Source organism: Hemibagrus wyckioides, linkage group LG20, assembly GCF_019097595.1.
Source record: "Hemibagrus wyckioides isolate EC202008001 linkage group LG20, SWU_Hwy_1.0, whole genome shotgun sequence".
In the NCBI taxonomy this organism is placed as follows: domain Eukaryota; kingdom Metazoa; phylum Chordata; class Actinopteri; order Siluriformes; family Bagridae; genus Hemibagrus; species Hemibagrus wyckioides.
In genome coordinates, this window is record NC_080729.1 from 14099252 (window position 1) to 14123344 (window position 24093).

General features: G+C 41.1%; 2 protein-coding genes across 10 annotated transcripts in view; both read left to right on the plus strand.

Moving 5' to 3' along the window:
- The first annotated feature begins 456 nt into the window (after positions 1-456).
- rab12 (RAB12, member RAS oncogene family) lies at positions 457-11007 on the plus strand. Its single transcript, XM_058417991.1, has 6 exons — positions 457-887; positions 3598-3658; positions 5405-5543; positions 6321-6410; positions 7095-7199; positions 8540-11007. The coding sequence occupies exons 1-6, from the start codon at positions 653-655 to the stop codon at positions 8645-8647; spliced, it is 738 nt and encodes a 245-aa protein (XP_058273974.1). The 5' UTR covers positions 457-652; the 3' UTR covers positions 8648-11007.
- A 1073-nt stretch (positions 11008-12080) lies between these two features.
- The window catches only part of LOC131370614 (microtubule cross-linking factor 1), a 67622-nt gene continuing 55609 nt past the window's right edge, over positions 12081-24093 (plus strand). For 8 of the 9 annotated variants that reach the window (XR_009207445.1, XR_009207444.1, XM_058417983.1 and 5 more), the window contains exons 1-3: positions 12082-13605; positions 16407-16631; positions 16742-16900. Coding sequence is in view for 7 of the 9 variants with exons in the window: in XM_058417983.1 (XP_058273966.1) it covers positions 12799-13605; positions 16407-16631; positions 16742-16900 (1191 nt within the window). In the remaining 2 variants the exon portion in view is untranslated. Of the gene's footprint in view, positions 13606-16406; positions 16632-16741; positions 16901-24093 lie in introns of all 9 variants that reach the window. The other variant, XM_058417987.1, reaches the window with a different exon arrangement.

The window sequence follows — 24093 nt, forward strand, 5'->3', positions numbered from 1 at the left end:
AATGGTATTATTTTTCTTTATATGCATTCTAATAGAGAAGTTCTAAAATAAAGTCATATATATATATATATATATATATATATATATATATATATATATATATATATATATATTTACTTCTCCCTTGTAAAGGAAATATTATGAATGATGATAATAATAAATATTGATGACTTTCTTTAAACAATAATTTAGAATTGAAAAAGAAAACACGCGAACAAATGACTCTTTCTGGTTAGTGTGTTCTGAAAAGCGTTTCTGTCTCTGACCCATAAACACTGATTTTTTTTCTCCCACCCGTATTCTAAATAATTCAGCTTTCTGAGCCCTGATTGGCTAATACGTGCAGTACAGAATCCAATCAGTGTTGAGTATACTAGTATTTATCCAATCCTGTTCCATTAGGTGGGATTAGTCCCAATACGGGTTGAACAAAACAAAAAAAAAAAAAAGTAACGGGACGCAAAACGGGACGGAACCGGAAGCCGCGATGACGTAACGGTCATTCTCTGCTACCTAACACCAGACAACTGCAAACAGAGAAAAAAACTTTGTCTAACTCGACGGAAGGGTCAGTAAAAAGTTCATTAAAGTGCTGCCGCATGATGGCGGTCCAGTCCTAAACTGAACCCGGGTCACAGATGTGGAGTTAGGGATGAACTCGAGGTGTGAAATCCAGCGGAGGCCCGGCGGCGGCGGCGGTTTCAGCGGCAGCCCCGTCACCGGCTCCCCCGCTATGGGAGCGCAGTCGCGCCGCAGGAAGATGGCTCCCAGACCGGCGGATTATAAACTCCAGATCATCATCATCGGCTCCCGCGGTGTGGGAAAGACCAGCCTGATGGAGAGGTTCACTGATGACACCTTCTGTGAGGCTTGCAAATCTACCGTGGGTAAGAAACTTACAACTTTCAACTAGATCTTCTCCTGAGCGCTGTGTCCATTCTTCAGTGTTAGCCAGACTGCTGGTGGCTAATATCTGAGCACTGTGTTTACTCTCACTGGTCAGATGTTTTTAAAAATGAAAAACAAGCTGTCCATCAACCAGAGAACTTTAACTACGAGCACGTCTTACACTTTTAGAAGTATTTTGAGAAGTAAACAACATAGTTTAGGTCACTTGTTTCTCTCTCTCTCTATACACACACACACACACACACACTTGACCCTTGTGCGGTGTATAAACATAAAGTTAACTGTAACTGTAACTTAAATCCAGACAACCAATGAGTCTACAAGTCAGAGCTGGTCGATATGACCAGGTCGCGTAAATATCGCGATATTTCACAGTATCAGTATAATATCGCCGCATCACCCATACCCATTCCTGGCATTTGGCAGACGCCCTTATTCAGAGCTCACTACTTATCACATTTTTATACAACTGAGCAATTGAGGGTTAAGGGCCGTGCTCAAGGACCCAGCAGGACCCCCCTCCCCCCCTTTATTACGAGAGTCTTCATTACAGTCATAACATCTTATGTGAGTAAACTATAACAGTAGGTTAATTTTCACATATTTTCCTTATGTTCGGTTTTATATAAAATATCTGCATACACGACTCAATAATCTCAATGGGTTTTTAATGGGAATAATTAACGAGTGCGATTTGTTAGTAAAACCTCAGTCAAGGTTTCAATTAACAGTAGAAGTAACGATATTAGTATTACTAATTGTTATCGCATGTACAATTAAAAATAAAAAAGAGAGTTTACAGTAGAAAGTTGAAGTTATATCTATCATTCGTGTTTAAACTAACATCTGTAAAGTTTATATAAAACTAACCAACAACTGATCACCACTTTTCCCCAGTTGTCCTTCGACTGTTAAAGATTATAAATCCTATCATATTTCTGAAATAAGACATGGTTATGTCTTGTTTCAGAGTCTGCTTTAAACTAGTGCCACAGAACCTTAAGACACGTGTGGTTTACATTAGACTTTAGTAAAACAAACATACTTGTCTGTCTGTCCGGGTTTTCTTTTTTTTCTTTTAAATCAAGCCGTGTGGTCAGTTCACTAATCAGACTAGAAAAAAATAACTAAAATGATCTCAAAAACCCTCTCATTTCTTAGGCTTGGGAGGTGTGATGAGGTCCAGTCTCTTTCAGCTACATCATCTGGATGCAGCACAACAGGGGCTCCTCGTTAAGAGCCGAACAAATTTGGGTTCGGAAAAAACGAAGTTGTTGAACTACATATCCTCATATGTTTCTCAGCTGCGCTGCAGTATCCGTCTGAAGTTCTCTATCCGATCTGCTGAAATACTTTTACTGGCTCCTCTGATGACGAGCCCTGCTGCATGTGGCAAAGCACGTTGAATAGAACAATCATAATCGGATGTTTGCGAATCAAGATATTTGGAATGGACAAATGCAAACTTGGTATATTTCGGTCACATGATCAGCATAATAACACACTGAGGATGCTTTATTTATCTGTGATGACCCAATCGGACATGTTGTTTAGGGATTTTCCCAAAGCTTATACCCAAAAGTATATCGGCATGAAACCTGACACTGAACATCGACGTGCTCGGAGCTTCGCGTCGGATCAGCAGTCAGCGGGACAGAGTTCCCAAAATAGTCCGACTTTCACAGGCAGCTGCTGTGGCGCATGGATCGGCCTCCATTTTCTGCACCGTCACCCTTGTAACACACTGCGTGTCACTGCATATCTCCCAAAGCACACCGACGGGAGAGCTTCACACAGAGTTATCACACACACTGCTGACAGCAAACGCTTCACTTTTTCATGACTGTTAACGTTTACCTGTGGGCTCATCTTGATCAGATTTTAGAAAGCATGGAGAGAGTTACTCTTAAACCTTTTTGGGATCCTGAAAGTTAAAAGCTCATGTTTTCTAATCTAATCACACATGGTTATTTTCCTGTAACAGAACGTCCTTATATTATGGAGTGCTTACTAATGTTACATATTAAGTTATAGCAGCTATAAACAGTCATTTTCTTACCAGCTTAATATAAAATAAATATAAAACTTGCTCAAGCAAGGGGGAAAGTGCAAACCTCTCCATCATCCCATAGCAGATTTACAGCTTTACCTCGAACACTGACACTGGAGACTCCTTCCAACAATGCTAAATAAACAACAGAGACTGTTTACATAGCAGCAATTCAATATATTTTAATAGCATGTTTGTGGAAATTAACAGAAATCTTCTGACCAATCAGATTCGAGAATTCGAGAAGTTTTGCTTTCACCCAAACTGAATGTCTCTCTCCCTCTCTCTGTTTTTTTGTTTCTCTGTCTCTCTCTCTGTTTTTCTGTCTGTCTCTCTGTCTGTATGTCTGTCTGTCTGTGTCTCTCTCTCTCTCTCTCTCTCTCTCTGTCTGACTCTCTGTTTCTCTCTCTCTCTCTCTCTCTCTCTCTCTGTTTTTCTGTCTGTCTGTCTGTCTGTCTCTCTCTCTCTGTTTTTCTGTCTGTCTGTCTGTCTGTCTGTCTGTCTGTCTCTCTCTCTCTCTCTCTCTCTCTCTCTCTCTCTCTGTGTGTCTGTGTGTCTCTCTGTCTCTCTCTCTCTCTCTCTCTCTCTCTCAATCTCTCTGTGTCTCTCTGTGTTTGTCTGTCTGTCTGCGCATGCAGGTGTGGATTTTAAAATCAAAACCGTGGAGCTTCGAGGAAAGAAGATCAGGTTGCAGATCTGGTAAGTGAACAGGAAGCTCTCCGTCTTTATCACCGACTCACCCTGACTGTGTCACTTCCTGTGCCTCAGAGGCACAAGACAGACAGGACCGAGCTCCTAGCCAGGAAATGTGGCGCATAAAACTCCCACCTTCTTTTCTCAGGGCTACGCTGACAGAATAATTCCAGCATCAGGATAATGCAGAAGTTGAGTCATGTTTATAGGCAGCTGAATGTTAGTGGTGCATCTCTGAGGGTCATTCCTCTTCTGTTCCAAAATGTGTTAGTGGGTAAGGGTCAGCTACAAGAGTAAAGGAATGATTTGATGACGGAGGAACTGTCATTTACCTTTTTTTCCTTTCGTGTCAGTAATACATTGTAAAGACCAAATCTATCACGGTGAATAAGGGGAAAGCTCCAGTCTGCTTGCCCTGCTTCATGTTTCGTTCAGAAGGTTTAATGCATTAACTCCTACATGCTTGCTTGCTGAAGATAAGCTCGCAAACTCACATGACTAATTAGCTCGAGTCTGATGACTTGCATTAATAACCTGTTACCTTCACTGACATCTCTGTGCGTCTTCCTCTCCTCATTTCTCCTCTCTGAATTGCCTTTATTTCCTCTCATCTCCTCTCTTGCTTTTATTCTCAGTCTGTCTGCACCTCAGCTCCAGTTCTAACCCATTAGATTTGATCATCACGACCCATTCTGCTTTCCTGTATTGTTAAAGGATTCAGGAATCTCAGATGTTCTCAGTATATTGTAGTTGCAGAGAATGCTGTTGTAGAAATAACTAGGTACGAGTTTGATCATTGCACTGCTTTTGTATTTGAGATTCTGCCTTATTTAAGATTTTATACATTTCAAACCTTGACCTGATGGATGTCACTGCTGCGGAATTCTGGGAGACATCCAGAAATGGCTTCTAATTAAAGATGGTGTAAATATATTTCCCCAACATCATGTAGGGGATGTATTTATTCAAGCCATGGCTTGACTTTAAGCCTGTAAAGATCACACTAGGTAAAGAGATGCTTTAACAAGCATGGACGTCTAAAAATGTTTCCCAGGTCACCGCCACACAATTAGAATAATCAAGAATAATGAACAAGGGGAAAAATATTAATTAGAAAGGACTAGACCAGTTACTGAAGCATGATGATTAAGAAATGCTGCTTGCTGAAGGAACGTTACAAGTTTGCATCAACTCACTACCTCTGTCTGAGTCCCTCCATCCCTCCAGCTGTTTATTCTAACCTCTGTCCCTCACCCTTTACTTAATCCCCCCTCCATCACTGTATGTCTTGTGTTTGTGCCACATATCTACTGACATCCAGCTACCCAGCATCCTCGGCTCCACCACTCTTCACCTTAACATGCCATCACTGCCATGTGACGCCTCACCTATCCCTCTGTGACATCATATCCTGTTTCTAGCGACCAGGCTAGGGTGGATAAGGTACAGTAAAAGCACAGGTTGTCATTTTTAAATCTAGTAAACGAGCAAATGATTTCTAATAAAGCCCTTGAGTGATTTTTTTCATCAGGTAAGTCTATTGAAAATGAATCACTGAGATTTAACGGTTTTAATGATCTAAATATTGCACACAGACAGCTCCTAACAGCCATGCACGTGACTAACACTCAGCTTTGTGTAACTCCTTGTGTTATCTCCGTGTGGTTATATTACTGAGCCGTTTCATATTTATACAGTAAGGAAGTGATTATTCTGTTTTGAGATGCTGTAAGGTAATCGGTGTTGTTTTAGGGACACCGCCGGTCAGGAGAGATTCAACAGCATCACCTCAGCCTACTACCGAGGCGCTAAGGGAATCATAGTGGTGTATGATATCACCAAACAGGAAACCTTTGAAGACTTGCCCAAATGGATGAAAATGATCGACAAGGTACTGTAAATAAATACACAGATCAGGCGTAACATTATGAGCACTGACAGGTGAAGTGAATAACACTGATGATCTCCTCATCATGGCACCTGTTTTTTGGGGGATATATTAGGCAGCAAGTGAACATTTTGTCCTCAAAGTTGATGTGTTAGAAGCAGGAAAAATGGACAAGTGTAAGGATTTGAGCGAGTTTGACAAAGGGCCAAATTGTGATGGCTAGACCACTGGATCAGAGCATCTCCGAAACTGCAGCTCTTGTGGGGTGTTCCCGGTCTGCAGTGGTCAGTATCTATCAAAAGTGGTCCAAGGAAGGAACAGTGGTGAACCGGTGACAGGGTCATAGGTGGCCAAGGCTCTTTGATGCATGTGGGGAGTGAAGGCTGGCCCGTGTGATCCGATCCAACAGACAAGCTACTGTTGCTCAAATTGCTGAAGAAGTTAATGCTGGTTCTGATAGAAAGGTGTCAGAATACACAGTGCATGACGGGTCAGGGCTGTTTTGGCAGCAAAAGGAGGACCAACACAATATTGGGCAGGTTGTCATAATGTTATGCCTGATCTGTGTATAAACACATAATGAGCTACAGAATCAGTCCAAAAACAGCTTGACAGTCAGCCACTGTTACGTTAGTTATACTTATGATGATGTGTGTGAAATGTATTTAAACAATAAATAATACACCCACCTTAATAATAAATGCGAATAATTCTAAAAATTCTGTATGCTATGGTTTTAGTGCTGTACACTGAAATGCGTTCGATCTGTGTGACCTGCAGTACGCATCAGAGGACGCCGAGCTCCTATTGGTCGGGAACAAGCTGGACTGTGAGGCTGACCGGGTCATCGCACGGCAGCAGGCCGAGAGGGTGAGTCTCACAAGCTGTGTGTTACGGAGTGCTGTTTAAACACACGCTTGTTGAGAAGTGGAATTCATGACCGCATATAATGACCGTTACCAGCTTTTACCATTTACATTATCAGCCCTCAGATTCAGTAGCAGAATGTAGCATGAAGGCATTGGGATCTGCGTGATCTTTAATCCAAACAATGAAGGACAAAATGTCACTATGCTAAGCTATGAATGATTGTAGACAGATGCCCTTTTCTGAATAGATCGTTTCATTTGACTCATCTATGTGTGGCAGACAGTTTTAGAAAAGTTTCTTACTACACCCTCTTTTCAGTCCTAGGCTGTAGGAGGTGAGGGATAGTCAGAAAGGGCATGGTTTAAAAAAAAAACCCTGCAGTGGATCCAAAGCTATCTTTATTTCCTCAGGGTGGAGTTTATACTGAGTATGTTCTGCTGTTATTGGCATTAACCTGTAGTCAGTTCTTTTATTAAAGATACTGTGTGGAGTATTTCAGCAAAACACATTAGATCAGAAAGGGGACAGGTCCGAGGGTTTTTAACACAACCTCTTTAAATCAAGTGATTAATGGATAAGTATTAAATAGTAAATCCTGCCACTGTTCAGTCCTGCTAGTTGCTTTTTCTGACATTTTGTAAGCTAGGGATGTGTCTTTTATTTTCCCCCTCTCCTGATTGGCAGTTTGCCTCACGGATATCAGGGATGCGATTCTGTGAGGCCAGCGCCAAGGACAACTTCAACGTGGATGAGATCTTTCTCAAGCTAGTGGATGATATTTTGAGCAAGGTCAGTATCTTTCTATTTTAGCGCTCTCTTTCAAACAGTTATTGATGTACAACCATCAGCTATGACATTAAAGACACTGGATAAGTTAGGCAGTTCTTGTAGTAGATGTATTGGGAACAGGAAAAATGGGCAGGTGTATAAGGGCTAAATCGGGGTGGTTAGACAGCTGGGTCAGAGAATCTACAAAACAGCAGGTCTTGTGTGGTGTTCCCAGGATGCTGTGGTTAGAACCTAACAAAAGTGGTCTAAAGAAGGACTGGTGTCAGGGTCATGGGCGCCCAGGGTTTTGGCGTCACGAGGGGGACCTTCAGGAAGGTGGTTTTAATGTTATGGCTGATCAGTGTATACAGTGTAAGATGCTTTATGCACATAAATCTGGTCAGTGTTGGGAATAAAAAAAGTGAATAGTTTTTAATACAAATTGTTAATGTCACCAGATTTAGGTGAAAGTGGATATAAACTGACCAGGCGTAACATTATGACCACTTGCCTATTATTGTGTTGGTCCCCCTTTTGCTGCCAAAACAGCCCTGACCCGTCATGCACTGTGTATTCTGACACCTTTCTATCAGAACCAGCATTAACTGGTTTGACCAACAGTAGCTTGTCTGTTGGATCGGATCACACGGGTCAGCCTTCACTCCCCATGTGCATCAATGAGCCTTGGCCGCCCATGACCCTGTCGCCGGTTCATCACTGTTCCTTCCTTGGACCACTTTTGATAGATACTGACCACTGCAGACCAGGAACACCCCACAAGAGCTGCAGTTTTGGAGATGCTCTGATCCAGTGGTCTAGCCATCACAATTTTGCTCTTGTCACTGGCACTCGCCTGTGAACTGGTGTCCCATCTGGTGTGAATTTTTCAGCCTTGCATTTCTGGGATATGCTCTCGATCCTCCACAATCAAAGGATTGGCAGACAGACTTGGTTGCTAACAGTATCTAGTACTTCCACTCATTTGATGGTCACCTGCTTTGGAAATGAACTGATCAATAAAATAGGATTGTTTTACGTTTTGTTACCGAATATGGGTCTAAAAAATTCAGCCGTGACAGCGCCATGGGTACCAGTGAGCTGTTTCTGGATTACTCATCCAAAAGCATCGGCTAAGACTCATTACTTCCTGTTTCAGATTTTGCAATAGCAGAGAAATCATTTTGTGTCCTCCTGTATATTAAGCATGACACACAGATATAGCAAGCCCAGATAACAACAGGAATAACGCTGAATTATTTTGCATATAAATGAGACTTTACACTGTGGCCATAAGTACTATACTACAAAAAAAGCTGGTGAATTCAATTAAAAAATGTCATTAATGTGCCTTGTTTTTGCAGATGCCTCTGGAAATGCCCAGTAGAGAACTCTCCAACAGCGTCCTTTCCCTTCAGCCCGAGCCTGAAGTGCCCCCAGAACTGCCCCCTCCTCGCATGCGCTGCTGTTGAGCCTCGTCTCGGTCCTCCTGCTCAGAAAAAGCCCCAGTTTCTTATCAGCCCTTGCACTTCCAGCAACTGACCACCAGGGGGTGCAGTGCACCTGCATTGAGGCCTTCCTACCCGCAGGGATCTGTGGACTCCGGGGCATGTGCAGTGGGAGGGCAGTTCCAGGAGCAAGAACATTCAGCCACATTTAGACTTTGTCTCTGTACGACGCCGCTGTTAGGTTTCCAACTACATGAAATCCAGACTGACCGACTGACTACTCCTGCTCTGATCGCGTTGCTGCATTTACACCTACAAATACAGCATATACCCACAACAGTACCTCACATCTCAGGCTTCCTCAGCTTCAGTATTCAGCATTAGCACACTCTTCTTAAGAAGTCTTCATCTCTGTAACATCTCAGCGATCAAATGCACTCTAACAACCTCAAGAGTCTACGTCCTGTATTGATTTAAAGCTGGGCGGAGTCATGAGCAATCAGATCAGACCCAAATCAAACAGCTCCTCTGTTCTCCTGAGTGATTTACCCTCCAGTAAAGAGCAGCAGCTACAGATTTTTTTTTTTTTGCAACACTAGGCTTTTCTGCTTCCTCAGCAACACCATTTACATGTATGTCTACGACATTTGGCTCTTGTCTTGTCCAGAGCGACTTACAGCAGCGGTCAAACCAAACGCAGATAAACGTAATTTACCGAAGGTAGAAAGGATAGATGAATGGTGGTCAGATTTACCGCCTCGGTCCATTGTTCTTGCACTACAATCCACATTCGTAAGCTGAGATTTTGACACTGCAGTCCAGAAAAAAAACTCTGCAGCATTAAAGCATCATCCAGTTCACTACCATTTCTGCTTCTTTTGACTCAACAGAATTACACTAATCAAGGGTTTTATAGAGTGTCCTAAAAGAACTGGAACTTTTTTATTTAATGGGCTACGTGGAAGAAAGAGATGAGTATAGATGACATTAATAGCAACAACAAGAATACTAAATGTAAAAATAGTAGAAAAAGACTGTGGGGGGGATGAACTGTAAATGCTGCACCTCATTCTGGAGCACCTTGTTTTGTTGTCACTGCAGATATTACCATGGGAACACACACATTTACACAAATAGCTATTCTACTCGCAGCACACCACGAGTCGGCGGGGTCACGTTGGTCCGCGAAGACGCTGTGCATTATTTCATTTAGTGTTGCCTCCTGTAATCCCTAATGAACAAAAGATGGTGATTTACGATGTGGATGAAAAATGGAGCAGTATTTCTTCTTTTGTTATGGTTTGATCGCTCATGATGATGCACAGAGATTTCGAGGCGTTAAATAAGTATTCACACCCTGCATTAAAAAAAATACCCCAGAAGTGCATGAAGACCTAACGTGGCAGCTTCGGCTCCGATTCTGAGAAACAGGAGTCTTGTTTGATTGTGTACCGAACGTCTAAACCTTGTGTAGCAGTGCATGATTTCCACACAGCTCCGAGACCACGGAATTTCATTTTCATATTTTAATATGATTTCTAACAACAGCTTTGTAAACTTTTATAACCTAAAACTCGCAGTATTTCTCATGTTTCCGGACATTTTTAAAGAATGTGTACTAACCTTTTTTTTCTTTTCTTTTTTTTTTCTTGGAAAGTGCCAGATTTGTTGATGAAGGGCCTTTTATTTATCACTAAGTGCTTTTTACTTGACTTATGTGCATAACTGTTTTTACTTTTTGTTTGTTTTCTGGATTATTGTAAGACAGTGAGTCAGATTTACTAAGATTCTGCTAGAATTGTTTTCTGTCTTTATTCCCTTTTTTTTCTTAAAGGGAAATTGGAAATATTGATTTTTCTTTTGTTGAGTAATTTTTTTTTAACTACATTTCTGAAGGATTTTAAGTCAGATGATATTTTTTTTTTTTTTCGACAGTATTGCTGCAGAAACACTAGTAATACTTGGTAAATCTGTCCCATGGTTTTCTCCCGTGTTATATATCGAACGTGAACGTGTCATGGCCCCTAAAAATAGTTCATCCCACTGTGAGGATTTCTTTAGTGAAGTAGCAATAACTGCTGCCTTTACAAATGTCCATTTTTGTATGGAGTAACCTTGTGTTAATTTTCATCACCTATAGGACTATTTTAGAATTTATGATACAAAAAGAAACTATTCAATAAAGAAAAAAGAAATGGACCCTCACTTAGATATTGAGATAAGGAAGAGTGCTTTGTAATCCGATTTTAGCTATTTGAAAAAGTTTGGCATGTTTAAAAAAAAACAAAAAAAAACAGAATTTTGTGATATTTATAACTCGTGGTGTTCTTGAACTAATGACGTGCAAATAAAAAATATATATTTATTACCTATAAGGGCAATTTTGTTCTTCACTGTTTTAAGGCATTTCAGGAAGTATCTCCTTCAAGCCATTAGATGGCGGTGTCAGATTATGCACATTTTCCACATCCTCGCATAGATGAAACAATAACAAGCTGATCTTTTGGAGCTTCTACTTCTGCTTGGAGCTTTTCTGCACTTGGGCTACATTTAATGCTCATGTGCATCCCACATGGATAGCCCCCCAACATCACACACACCTGGATAGTGTAGGACTGCTGCTGTAATCGTATATACTGTCCTGTTCTCATCCCAGGGTTCTCTTAATCACCATATACGCATATTGAACATTCTTTCAACACACATACTAAAATCACACTATTGCTCATCAACCAGAAGAAGCTGAGTCTGGTTTCTCTTAGGATGTCTCTCTTCTGTCGTCTCTGGGAGTTTTTCTTTCCTCCTGCCACTCTGTTGTTATATGTGCTGTATGAAGACATTGAACAAATTGAATTGAAATTAAAATGTGATGTACAGTATGCACAACAACTGGAGATGACTGACAAAAGCTGTCAAAAATAGTATTGGGTATGTTTATAATGTATGACACTGGTGAAAAGAAGATTATCAGAGCAGAGGTTCAGCCATGATATAGTGCAGATATGGTTAAGGGCCCTGGTCAAAGGCACAGCAGTGGCATTTTGGCACTATCCATCTGGTCAGTAACCCAGAGCCTTGACCACTGAGCAGTGACCTGATACATGGAGAGAAACGGAGAAGCCTTCATGCTAAGATTACTGTTTATTTTTTCCCCTTCTTTAAAATCTCTACTAGAACCACTTTTGAAAACCACTTTGGAGTCTATATCTAAATCTGGTGGAACTAGTAAAGTGCTTCAGTCAGAACAGACACTGGATGCAGACAGTGGATTTGCATTGAGAGATAGTGGATTTGCATGAGGACTGGAAGGCGACCCTGAGCCACACACCTGATACCAGGGCACAGGGGGCGTGGCTAGCCTCCACCTGCTCAGTTTGTTTTATTCCTATTGGCTTTCCTGGTTTTATTTGTTAATACTCCAGTGCAAAAATGTTAATAGAGATTTCCGTTTCTGTCTAATACAGCACAGGGGCCACGTCCCAAACCGCATGTTATAGACTTCAACAGCAATAAATAGTGCATTAGCGTGGGTAGTGTAAGAGTTTTGGATCATTTTTAGTGTGTAACGGTTTGGTTCACAGCCTGTCTTTGTGACGCTGTGAGAAGTCGACAGAAGAGGGAAGATCCGAGTAAGTGTGTGAGAAAGATAAAGTGATTTATAACGTCGTTTCTATGCCAAAGCCAAGCGCGAGGGGAGTGTACAGTGGCGCATGCGCACTGCGCGGTTCACGGCACCGGGCGTCACACCGCAGCGGCTGCAGATTTTTTTCCCCAGTCAGATAGAAGACGAGCAGCAGGAGAAACGGAGAGAGAGAGACAGCGGAAGGGCCCAGGAGATCGTAAGCAGAGGATGAGTTAACTGTACGCTGCCTGAAAAGAGAAGGACGGACATATTGATCCCGTATTTCCGGGCTGCAGATGCAGTTCTGCCTCGCGTGCCTACCATTTGTTGCTGTTTGCGGAGAAAGACGTTCCTCGGTACAGCCTTAATGGGATTATAATAAGAGAGCTCTCTGCTTATTTATTTCTCATCCCTCGAATATGGATGACCGGAACTGAATCAGAGTTGTGCATCAGTTAGAAGTGATGAGAGAGAAGGGTGAAGAGTGCCGTGTTGCTGGTGCCGTGTGCGCGCTCGGTTCGGATCGGTCCGGGTTTGTTTTCCGCTCGCTGTTATGATGGAAAGCGCTGATGGCTCGAGCAGCGACGCCAAACCGCAAAGCCAGCCGGTGGAGAAGAAGAGGTTAAACCGTGCACCTTCTCCGGCCAGACCTTTCCTGAAGGATGGTCACTCCAGAGCTCTTAAATCCACCGCGCTCACACCAAAATCTCCTAAACTCAATAAGCAGCAGCCTGCGGGGTCTTTCACTCCACACAGCCGTGCTGTGAGACGCACCGTGACCGGACCGAAGGACAAACCGTCGCCGGTGAAAAGCGCTGCCAAATCCTCAACGACTAAAAAGGCCTCAAAGGTCACGCAGGCGAAACCAGTCGGGAAAGCGGCGGACACCGTTCCTCGACTTGCGAAAAGCCCAAAGGGGAAGCTGATACCTCTCGCGCGCGCTCCTCTGGCCCACGGTTCAGACTCGCCGGTGCGCGTTCCCACGGGGCGCCTTGCTCAGACAGACAGCAGCTCGGATCTGTCCGACTGTCCCTCTGAGCCGCTGTCCGACGAGCAACGCCTCGCTCAGGCCGGCAGCAGCGATGCCGAGTCAGGGGCCGGATCCGGATCCAGTGAGCGCGGACACTTGGCTGCAGATGAACCCGCTGATTCCGGTGCTGTGGCGGCCTCCGGTGCTGCGCGAATGCATGGCCAGAGACCGGACATCATCGTGCCTCAAGCCTCACCTGCGCGAGAGAAACCTAAACCGGAAAAACACACCGGGAGCGGGCAGCTCAAACCGGAGGGCGGCAAAGAGCTGGCAGAAGAAGATTTATTACGGGAAATTGAAGAGCTTCGCTCAGAAAACGACTACCTCAAGGTAATCAGAGTCTCCAGAAACCTCTACCGCCTTCTGTCTGTTTAAGGGATTTCTCTTCCAGTGTTTTATCAGGCCTCTCATTCTGTCCAGTCCCTCCTTTAGACTATGGTTCAATTCCAAATCACTCCATAGGGAGAAGATCATGATTTCATAACCTAAGGATTATTTATACAGTAGAGGACAAATCTAGAAGTCTTAGGAGTCATTTGGCTGTGCTGTAAATCACAGGTTCTCATCCCTGATAATATGATCTCCTCCTGTCATGCACGTTTGAGTCTTTTCCTGTTGTAATTAGCAAATTATTCATTATTATGGATATTTTAATTATTATTATTAATACTTTAATTATTCAGGTGAGTTGAGAGCAGAGAAAATACTAAAAATATGCATGACATGGCCTACACCAGGACCAGAACAGTTCAGTGTAGAACCGTACAACATTCAGATTTGTCACAAAGGTCAGACATCTGCAGAATGATCAGATTTTAATGAGAAGTGCAAAGGACATTTCTAGTCAAACACTCAGCTTGACCTGATGGCGTAAAGCCCATGCGATCATGTGATGGATGCCCCTGAGGACACATTTCAACACTTCACACCTGAGAAAGCATCACTTGTTCTACCAGACTCACTCAGACACCTTGTCCATATGTCTTAAATCCGCTTACTGGCTTTACTCCAACACTTTTTGTCAGCTGACTATATAGATATATTTTCCTCCTCTAGAGTTAACAGAACGGGGATTAGGAAAATCATAAAATGTTATGTTATCTGTTATATTTGGGGTAGGAAGGGGGTCATATATTTCCCCAAACCATCTTCAGATACAAATTTATAATAATAATAATAATAATAATATGAAATGAAATGACACAGTCTGTGTCCTCTTCAGGGAGCATTTTTCCTTGTTCTTATGCTAATATCTGATATCAGTTGTTGATATGAAACCATTCTGGCTGAGATAAACAACTGAATTTAATTTCTCAGATTGCATCATGCTATCACTCACAATATTTCTATAACATTATTACTGCTCCCCGTCGGCCTGCAGGAGCATTGTGTTAATTGACTATAGCACCATAACTCTCGTTTCCCCTCAGGAGCAGGTCAGTTGGGTTTCTGGGCACATCTTTACAGATGTGCCAGATGTGTCTCCCACTTTCAAAGATATCATTCTCACTCAGTCTGTATATTTGTTTCTTCCTTTCTCTCCTTCCGAGGTCAACACAATTCTGCATTTCTGTTATACCTAAAGTATAAATATATATATTTTTAATATTGGACTATGAATATTAGGGTCTGAATGTCTAATATGAACAAAAACATGTAGTCAGGCTAATACAATTTTTAATGGTTGAGGTACGTAATGAAAAATGATTGATGTTGGTGCACTTTTTGACCCTACTGTATAGATTGTGTGGAGTACAGTATGGTTGTGTTTGCTAGCACTGTGTGCAGACTGAGAGAATATGGCGAGATCATGTGATCCTGCCACGCTGTCCTCCGCCGTCTTGTGAAGGTCGTGTACGAAATTCTGGAAGCACGAATGTACATAATCAATGCTGTTTATTCTGTACCAAGGACCTTTTAAGTGCACCTTATCCACAAGAATGTTCTAATATTTTTATTCACTTTTTAATTTATTTATTAGAGCAGCAAACAGTCATAACAAAACAGCATTCTCATGATGATTTACTCTCCTGATTCAGACTCTGGTTCTAATGATGCTTCTGATGAATGATTCAGATTCGGATTCTAATGATGCTTCTTATTGCTGACTCAGACTCTGGTTCTAATGATGCTTCTTATTGCTGACTCAGACTCTGGTTCTAATGATGCTTCTTATTGCTGACTCAGACTCTTGTTTTAATGATGCTTCTGATGAATGGTTCAGATTCTGATACTAATGATGCTTCTGATGAATGATTCAGAATCTGATTCTAATGACGCTTCTGATGAATGATTCAGATTCTGATTCTAATGATGCTTCTGATAAATGATTCAGATTCTGATTCTAATGATGCTTCTGATAAGTGATTCAGATTCGGATTGTAATGAAGCTTCTGATTGCTGATTCAGACTTTGATTCCAATGATGCTTCTGACTAATGATTCAGAATCTATTTAATGATTTATTGATCTGTTGATCTATCTATTGATCTGTTGATTCTATTGATGCTTTAGACTGATGTTTCAGATTCCAACGAATCTTCCCATTTCTTGTTCAGATTCTAGCCTTCCACTGCTGAATCAGAATCTGATTCTGATTCATATTTTGATTTGAATAGCATTTGCGATTCCTGGTTAGGACAGATGCTGGTTCTAATGATTCGTTTGAATGCTGATTCACAATGTAATGCTGATTCAGATTCTGATTTTCTGATCATCGCACTATTCCGTGTCATCCTGAGGTAAATGGGTTCCTTTTTGAGCCTGGATCTGATTAAGGTTTTCTTCCTCGTGTCATTTTTCTTTGCCACTATTGCTCATTAGGGATCGAAATCTGCATCTGGATTCAGAATTTTATTCTAATGAAGACTGCAAACTTCAGTCATTTTAATCCCAGTGCTGATTCCATTACTGATGCACTGAATCTGCCTCAACTGAATCAGTTAAAACTACTTATTACATTATACAGGGTACAGTACTAGTGCATTTCACATGTTTATTTGCAGTATATACAGTATGTGACCCTGATCATGTGACTTCATGTCACTATATTTCTGAAGCATTGGATCATTCATTCAGTCCTGATTCGCACTTATTTGAGGCTCTGATTCTTATTTGCGTTTCTTGTCTTAGGATGAAGTGGACGAGCTGCGTGCTGAGATGGAAGAGGTCAGGGACAGCTACCTGGAAGAGGAGGTGTATCAGCTACAGGAGCTGCGCAGGGAGCTGGACCGCTCCAACAAGAACTGCCGTATCCTTCAATACAGACTGCGCAAGGCAGAGCAGAAAAGCCTGCGTGTGGCCCAGACTGGCCATGTGGATGGAGAACTGCTCCGTAACCTAGAGCAGGACCTCAAGGTGTGTGTGTGTGTAGTATATTTCTTTAAAGAACTTGAACATAGTTGTACGTCACGTTAATGTATTCATTCAACCTTAAATGTCTCCACAATCCTTCTGTCTGAGTGCAGGTGGCCAAAGACGTGTCGGTGCGTCTACACAACGAGCTGGAGAGCGTGGAGGACAAGCGCACACGGGCCGAGGACGAGAACGAGATGCTCAGGCAGAAGATCATTGAGTTGGAGATTTCCAAGCAGGCTCTACACAACGAGCTGGAGAGGGCCAAAGAGGTACAGGGAGTTCTCTTTCTTCTGCCGGTCTGAGACACACTTTTTATCATGGCTGATATCAGCTTTGCTTGGGCTCTGAGAGATTCAGGAGATTCAGTATTCTGTGTCACAGCACTGTGGATTTGCCTGTGGACATTTGCATTGTGTGTCATTTTGAGGATGCAAATGGTGTTGTGCACTTTTATGTGTCTGTGCACTAAAATGAAAAAAGTAAAAAGATGAAATATCGCAAACTTTATGATTGGTTTTTTTCCTCTAGATTTTGGAAATTCTTTAGCCTAGCTGCAGCACAGCGTTAGGGTTTCGATCCTGAGCTCAGGTTACTGTTCTCTGGTTTTCTCAGCTCAGATAGATTCGGGAAAATTCAGTATTCTGTGCCACAGGCACTGTGGAATTCTCAGATCTGATCAAAAAAGCGTAAATTAATTTTCTACATCAGCAGCTCTGACGGCAGTGCAGAAATATGTTACCGTTTCTCTAATACGAATTATACAGGGACTTGTACAGCGAATGTTCCACAGAAGCAGGTTTTTATATAATTATATATATTAACATTAAATATAACGTATAATATAATATATATAATATAATTTTATATAATTATTGATATGTTGATTTCTTTATGAGGAAATTTCGGTTTATTTAGCGTGTCTGGAAGGAGTCTCCAGTGTCAGCACAGTTCCAGTCAGAGGTAAAAGTTTTTCTCGTGGGAAAGTTTTCAGGACAGAAATCTTTGTGGTTTCTCAGTAACATAATAAGCTGCAGAGCTGCATTTTATTCGCTGTTTAATCACGAGAGAGAGAAAAAACATGAAGCTTGTTTTGTGGATGTTCCGCAGCATTAAATGTAACTATAACCCGATAAAATTGTCTTTTTCTGATTAAAAAAAAGAAATGTTAATGGTGTTGTGGGGTATAAGAGGTGCTGTGATGGAAATAGATTTAATTTCAAGGTAGTATGTGCCCTTGGTCATGAATTATTTTGCTATAACAGCATGCCTGCTCATGTTTTACTCCTTACTTTTATTATATTGCTTTACTTTACATTTAAATATGCATTTTATATCAACGCTAAGGTTTATGTGTTCAGTCAGTGGAACACATCCATATGGCGGGTGCTCTGCTTGCCAGAGTTGTACAGTGATGTAATGAGATGACACAGGATTATGCTGCTGTCACATGCTATCGGATGATCGTAAATACCAGTTTCCCACTAGGAAGCCCCTCAAATCGTAATTCCGACTGGGAAACTCGGAGATCATTTCGATTGTCTGAGATAGGAGAAGTCGTAATCTCTTAGCACAGTGGAGGAGTACAGTTTCTATTGAATGCCAGGTTTTGTTCATTTTTCTAATTGTTAGTGTTGCCATTTTATTCATTTATAATTCCAGTATCACTAGCAAGCTCGTTAGCTGAGTAATATGTGTGATGGTTTAAAATGAAAAATTTCAAAATAATATGTATGAATGAACCTGTCATGGTTCCTGTCCTTTCCCACAACAAAGCATGTGAACATGACATACTCGTAATTACCACTTCAGAAGTGGGAAGTAGGATCTTTCCAATAGCACACGAAGGCGGCATTAATCCGGGGCTTGGGCTGGAAGCCTAAGCCGATTACAAGGGGTTAAAACATCTAGTAATGTGACTCAACCCACTACAAAACCTTTACAATGATGAAGATTTCCCCTTTTTCAATAGGAACTTGCTGTTAAAACACAGCTCTTTATTCTGATCTGTCCTGATAATGCATCCGATTGTAAACCGTGTGTCAGATGAGATATTTTATTACACCGTTTAAAGAAAGGTTCCGTACTGGTGCTTTTTTGTTTCTGCTCTCCGGTTACCATACAAAAGATCTACCCTTGAAATTGTTTAGAGTGCAAGCAAAAGAAATACAGCAAACGTTGTAATGTATGTAAGAAAAATTATATAGATTCAATATGAGCATGTCAACTTACAGATTACAAAATTGTGCGTCTGTCAAAGCTAGGCTCCTCCTGGCTGGAAATGTTTCAAAGTAACAGCCCAATAATCTCATTGATCTACTGAGACATTTGACGTTGTCTTCCCCGAGGATGCAATGAACCGTGGATTATCGTGGATTTCTAATTAGTGCTTTGAGCTCGTATAGCAACTCGGTTTCACGTTAGTAGTGTTTCTATATACGAACATTCAACATACACCATATATAAACAGTACAGGTACATAATCAGTCCCTCCCATTTAGTTTTTCTTCAATTAACGCAGATTTTTCTGCAGGTTTGAGCCAAGAGGTGTCATGCGACATGATCACAACACACGTTCAACCGAAGCTCTTTCCAATTCACGTGAACGTAATTACATGTGTCAACACTAGCAGGCATTTAAAAGAAGAATCCTGTGCTTGCTTTTTAGTTTTCCACAAAAAAAAGCACAAAAGGCTGCAGCAAAGTCGAGCGCTTTTGGTCAAAACAATCACAAAAAGCTTAACAAAATCCTGTACAGACAGCAGAAGTAAAGCTGTATATCAGTACAGTTCAGAAGTCATAACAGATCCCTAGTGTAGAAAGAAGAATTTCAGTCAAAAACAAGATTCATATTCTGATCAAATAAAGTCTTAAGTGTTTATAATATACAGTGGAATAATAGAACAGAATGTTTGCTTGTAGGTAACCATTGGTTAAAAGATCTTAAACATAGGAAAAGAAAGATCATCTGTGGAAGGTTTGTCCTTCAGTGTCAGGTTTGCATGTGGGCATTTGCATTGTGTGTATCTCGGTGTGTGTGTCCTGAGTGTGCAAGTGATGTGTGTTTGTATGTAGGTAGCATTCAGGCATCACAGTGCCAGGGTCAATGTTTTGAATCTGATCTCGGGTTACTGTCCGTTTGGAGCAATGCATGTTCTTGCCACGTCTCCAGGTTCTGTGTTTCCTCCTAAACCGTGAAGTGGATTAGCTTATGTTATATTACTATTCCAATCAGAGTGTGTCCCAGAGTCTGTCACACTCCCAGTCTTATTGGCATAGACTCCAGGTCGACTAATCCTGACCAGCAGTTACTGAAGATGAATGAAGTGTTTGATGTAGAAACATAATTTTGCTAACATTGGAAAGCTGATCATTTCCTGTATATAAATATACAAATGACGATCTAAAGAAGTGGGGAGAACATGGAGTATGAGAAGATTTTGCTTTCTACTCGACAGGCAGATCCATCCATTAAAGAATACTGGGTAGGAGACAGGGTGGTGGCGTGTGTGGAAAATTTATCAGCAAGAGAGAGATGGGTATTTAAAGGAAGTTGACTAGGAAGAAGGTGGTGCTTTGGATGTGCGCCTTCTCCGGAACGTCACTTCTGGTTCAAAGCGCTTGAACATGATGGAGGAGAACATGTAGAATATTGGATAAAAAATGGCAGAGTCATGGTGTCAAGTGGTGATAAGAGGGTGAAATTGTAGCTCAGGGTTTATTAGTGTGCAGTAATTATTGTGAGGAGGTGTGTGTGTGTGTGTGTGTGGGTTGTGCTATACTCAGCACTCACGTTTATCTTGACAGACAGGCTGACTTAGCCTGACCTCAGGAAACATACACACACACACACCCACACACACACACACTGATAGCAATTTGGTAGACATGTGAACCTACTCCAACTCCTTTTCCATTTCCAATTTCTCCTCGTTCTCTCACAGTCTGCCCCAGAAAACAACTCTCTTTTTTTTCCCCCTTCTTCTCTTTCCTCTCAGCTTTGCCCCAGAAAACAGCCTGCTCTGACTCTCCACCATTCATCATGGGACTGTTTCTATCTTTACATCCCTCCATCCGTCCTTTCTTCATCCCTGTGCCGGAGTCGCAAAGCATGAAAACAGATGTGTACAGACTACCCATGATACACCATATGTCTCCAGTGGTGATTAATTTACTGCCCTAAATAGATGACTGCTGCATGCAGTACTGCATGGAGCTTCTTAGATGTGAATATTAGATCTTAGTCAGTATTTGAACAGAGAGGGAAAAAACACACATTAATCAACTCTGCAACAAAAAATATATACATGCAAAACATTTACAAAATATGAGAATGAACTTTATTCATTTGAATACCTGAACTTTCAGCCAAGTCGACACAAGTCTGGAGATCTGAAATGACGTGAATCTTCCTTAATAAAAGCTGTGAATAGTTGTTACTTGCTCTTTTCTTCTTTCTTGTCGTTAACTGTTTGCTGTAAGTGCAGTAGGTACAGTATGTAGTTAGATAAATACACAGCTTGAGAGTTGTCTCATTCATACCGAGTATCACTAACCTGATGGAATGTGGTTCATCCAGGCCAACATGGCATTTCCTCTCCGATATCATCTGTCAGGAACAATAACACCTTCACAAATCATCTGGGTTTCGTAACGTACACTAACGCCTCGTATCTGTTTGCAGCTAATGATACTGTTTTGTTGGCTTTGTATAGATTAGATATATGGCTCTGAAGAATATAAAATTCATGTTGGATTTCTGGCTGGAATGAGGTGCAGAGGTCGGTGTGGTCAGACCACATTCTGTCTTACTGTCTAAATATATCCGGCACAGTCAATGTCAAGGCTAGGTAACACAAATTCAGTCCTAATTGGCTGATGTTTGGCAAAATTGTATGTTTCCTGCCACTCCTGCAGGGCCTGTTCATTACCTGATCAATTCAGGTGGAGGGCTGAGAGTAGAGAAGTGCCAAGAATGTCAGAGATGTACTAAAGGCAGTCAATGGCAACAGTGCTGTCATAAATATTAGGCTTATTATTTATTCAATTTTTATGAAATAAGAGACTCGGAGGTAGAAACTAGGAGGAAACAGGTTTGAGCTGATTCTTGCTTCTTGAGCTGATTGATATTTAACACAAAAGCAACAAATGCAGCTGTAAGATCTGGTGTACTTGTGTTTAATATACAAAGCCACAATCAGAGGCAGAGTAGAAATAAAAACCCAGCCTGGGAGATTTGCTTCAAACCAGCCTCCTACGTTAGAAGCTAGAAGCACTAACATTAACAAAAAAATAGTCTCATATAATAGAGTAATGCTTATTATTCCTTAGCTTTATTTATGTAGGCTGTGCTGCTGAGGAACTATCACTATCATCGCTATCACTAGCAGAATGAAAACGTTTGTTTAATTAATGTATTAATTTTTATCTTTTTTATAGAAATTATTGTATGTATGTGTGTATGCACTATATTGCCAACAGTTTTGGGGCGTCTTCCTTTACATGCACATAAATTTAATATGGAGTTGTCCTGCCCTTTGCAGCTATAACAGCTTCAACTCTTCTGGGAAGGCTTTCCACAAGGTTTAGGAGTGTGTTTATGGGAATTTTTAACTATTCCACTAGAAGCACATTTGTGAGGTCAGGTGTTGGATGAGAAGGTGTGGCTCACAGTCTCCGCTCTAATTCATCCCAAAGGTGTTCTATCAGGTTGAGGTCAGGACTCTGTGCAGGCCAGTCAAGTTCCTCCACACCAGACTCTGTCATCCATGTCTTTATGGACCTTGCTTTGTGCACTGGTGTGCAGTCATGTTGGAACTGGAAGGGGTCATCCTCAAACTGTTCCAACAAAGTTGGGAGCATGGTATTGTCCAAAATGTCTTGGTATGAAGCTGAAGCAGCTGAAGCTGAAGAGTTCCTTTCACAGGGCCCAAGCCCAACCCCTGAAAAACAACCTGAATTCGGAGGGGTGTCCCAAAACGTTAGGCAATATAGTGTATGTATGTATGTGTGTGTGTGTGTGTGTGTGTATTATTATCATCATCATCATCATCATCTACAGGGTTAATTGAATTCTTACAAGGTTTAGTCAGATTTAATTTTTTATTTTATGAAAAATTGTGAAGGACATGATGATCTTGATATCTAACAGTGATGCCATGTCACAGCTAGGGGAGAAATGATCATATGCTCAAACAGGAAATATGGAATAATTCCACTGTACTTTATTCAGTGTTGTGCAAAATTCAAACAGATGTTGAATGATGGGGTGAAATTGCATGCCAGCAGTGATTCATTGACACAGTGCCACCCCTTGGCAACAGGTAGTGAGATTATTAAACTTTAATGTTCCTCCTAGAGGGATTAGATCCAGATTCGGATCAAATTAGGTCAGTATGATGTCACAATACCCACAGTGTTAAACTGCAGTATCATGACATTTTTGATATTTTGCTGGCATAATTTCAGACGTATGTTCAGTGATGTGGCATAATAACATCCACATGCTAACGCTAGAACATGAAATGAACAATCCTGCACTTTAAGTGCTTGGGCCCCGGTGATCACTGCTAGGAACAATGTTGTTTTCTTTTCTCTTTTTCTGTACTTTCTCTTCGTTGTTTTCCAGTCATGTGTTCACAAACATGTGGATTGATATGCAAAACTTTCTCAACTGAACAAATGGGGTGCGTGTGTGTGTGTGTGTGTGAGGTGTTCGGTTGAAATGTGTGAGAATGTTCACACTTAAGATGTGGTCAAACGTGACCTTAAAAAGTTTCTGAACTTCTTGATGGACAGTCCACATCTGAATTATCCTTCAAACTACATTATTACATTTAAATTGTTGTTTTTTCCCGTTATGGCATTACAGCATTGGGCAGGTTGTGGATCCAGTATCCACTCTGTCAGTGTACCTGCTCTGTGGTTTATGTTGTTCTGTCTATTGTTAGGATTCTTCTATATATATATATATATATATATATATATATATATATATATATATATATATATATATATATATATATATATATATATATATATATATATATATATATAAATAAAAAGGTTTGAGTTTGAACCTTAAGATCTTGACATCATTGGGATTATGTTTGTGTAGTCATTGTCTCTCTGGCATTAACGAGATTAGCTCAGAAATGCACATGACGAGGCACATGACAAAGGCCAAAAAACTGGTGGTTCCAGTCAGACATTAGCAGCTAACTGGCATTGTTCACTATCGGCCATGTTACTATGTTTGGTGAAACTATACAATAACGGTAATAAAGGCATACTTAAATTTTTAAACCAAATCTTTGTGATCCATATTTGTACTGTAAATCACCCATTGGGATGAGTAAAGTATCTATCTAATCTATCTATCTATCTATCTATCTATCTATCTATCTATCTATCTATCTATCTATCTATCTATCTATCTATCTATCTATCTAGTATGTGTGATTAA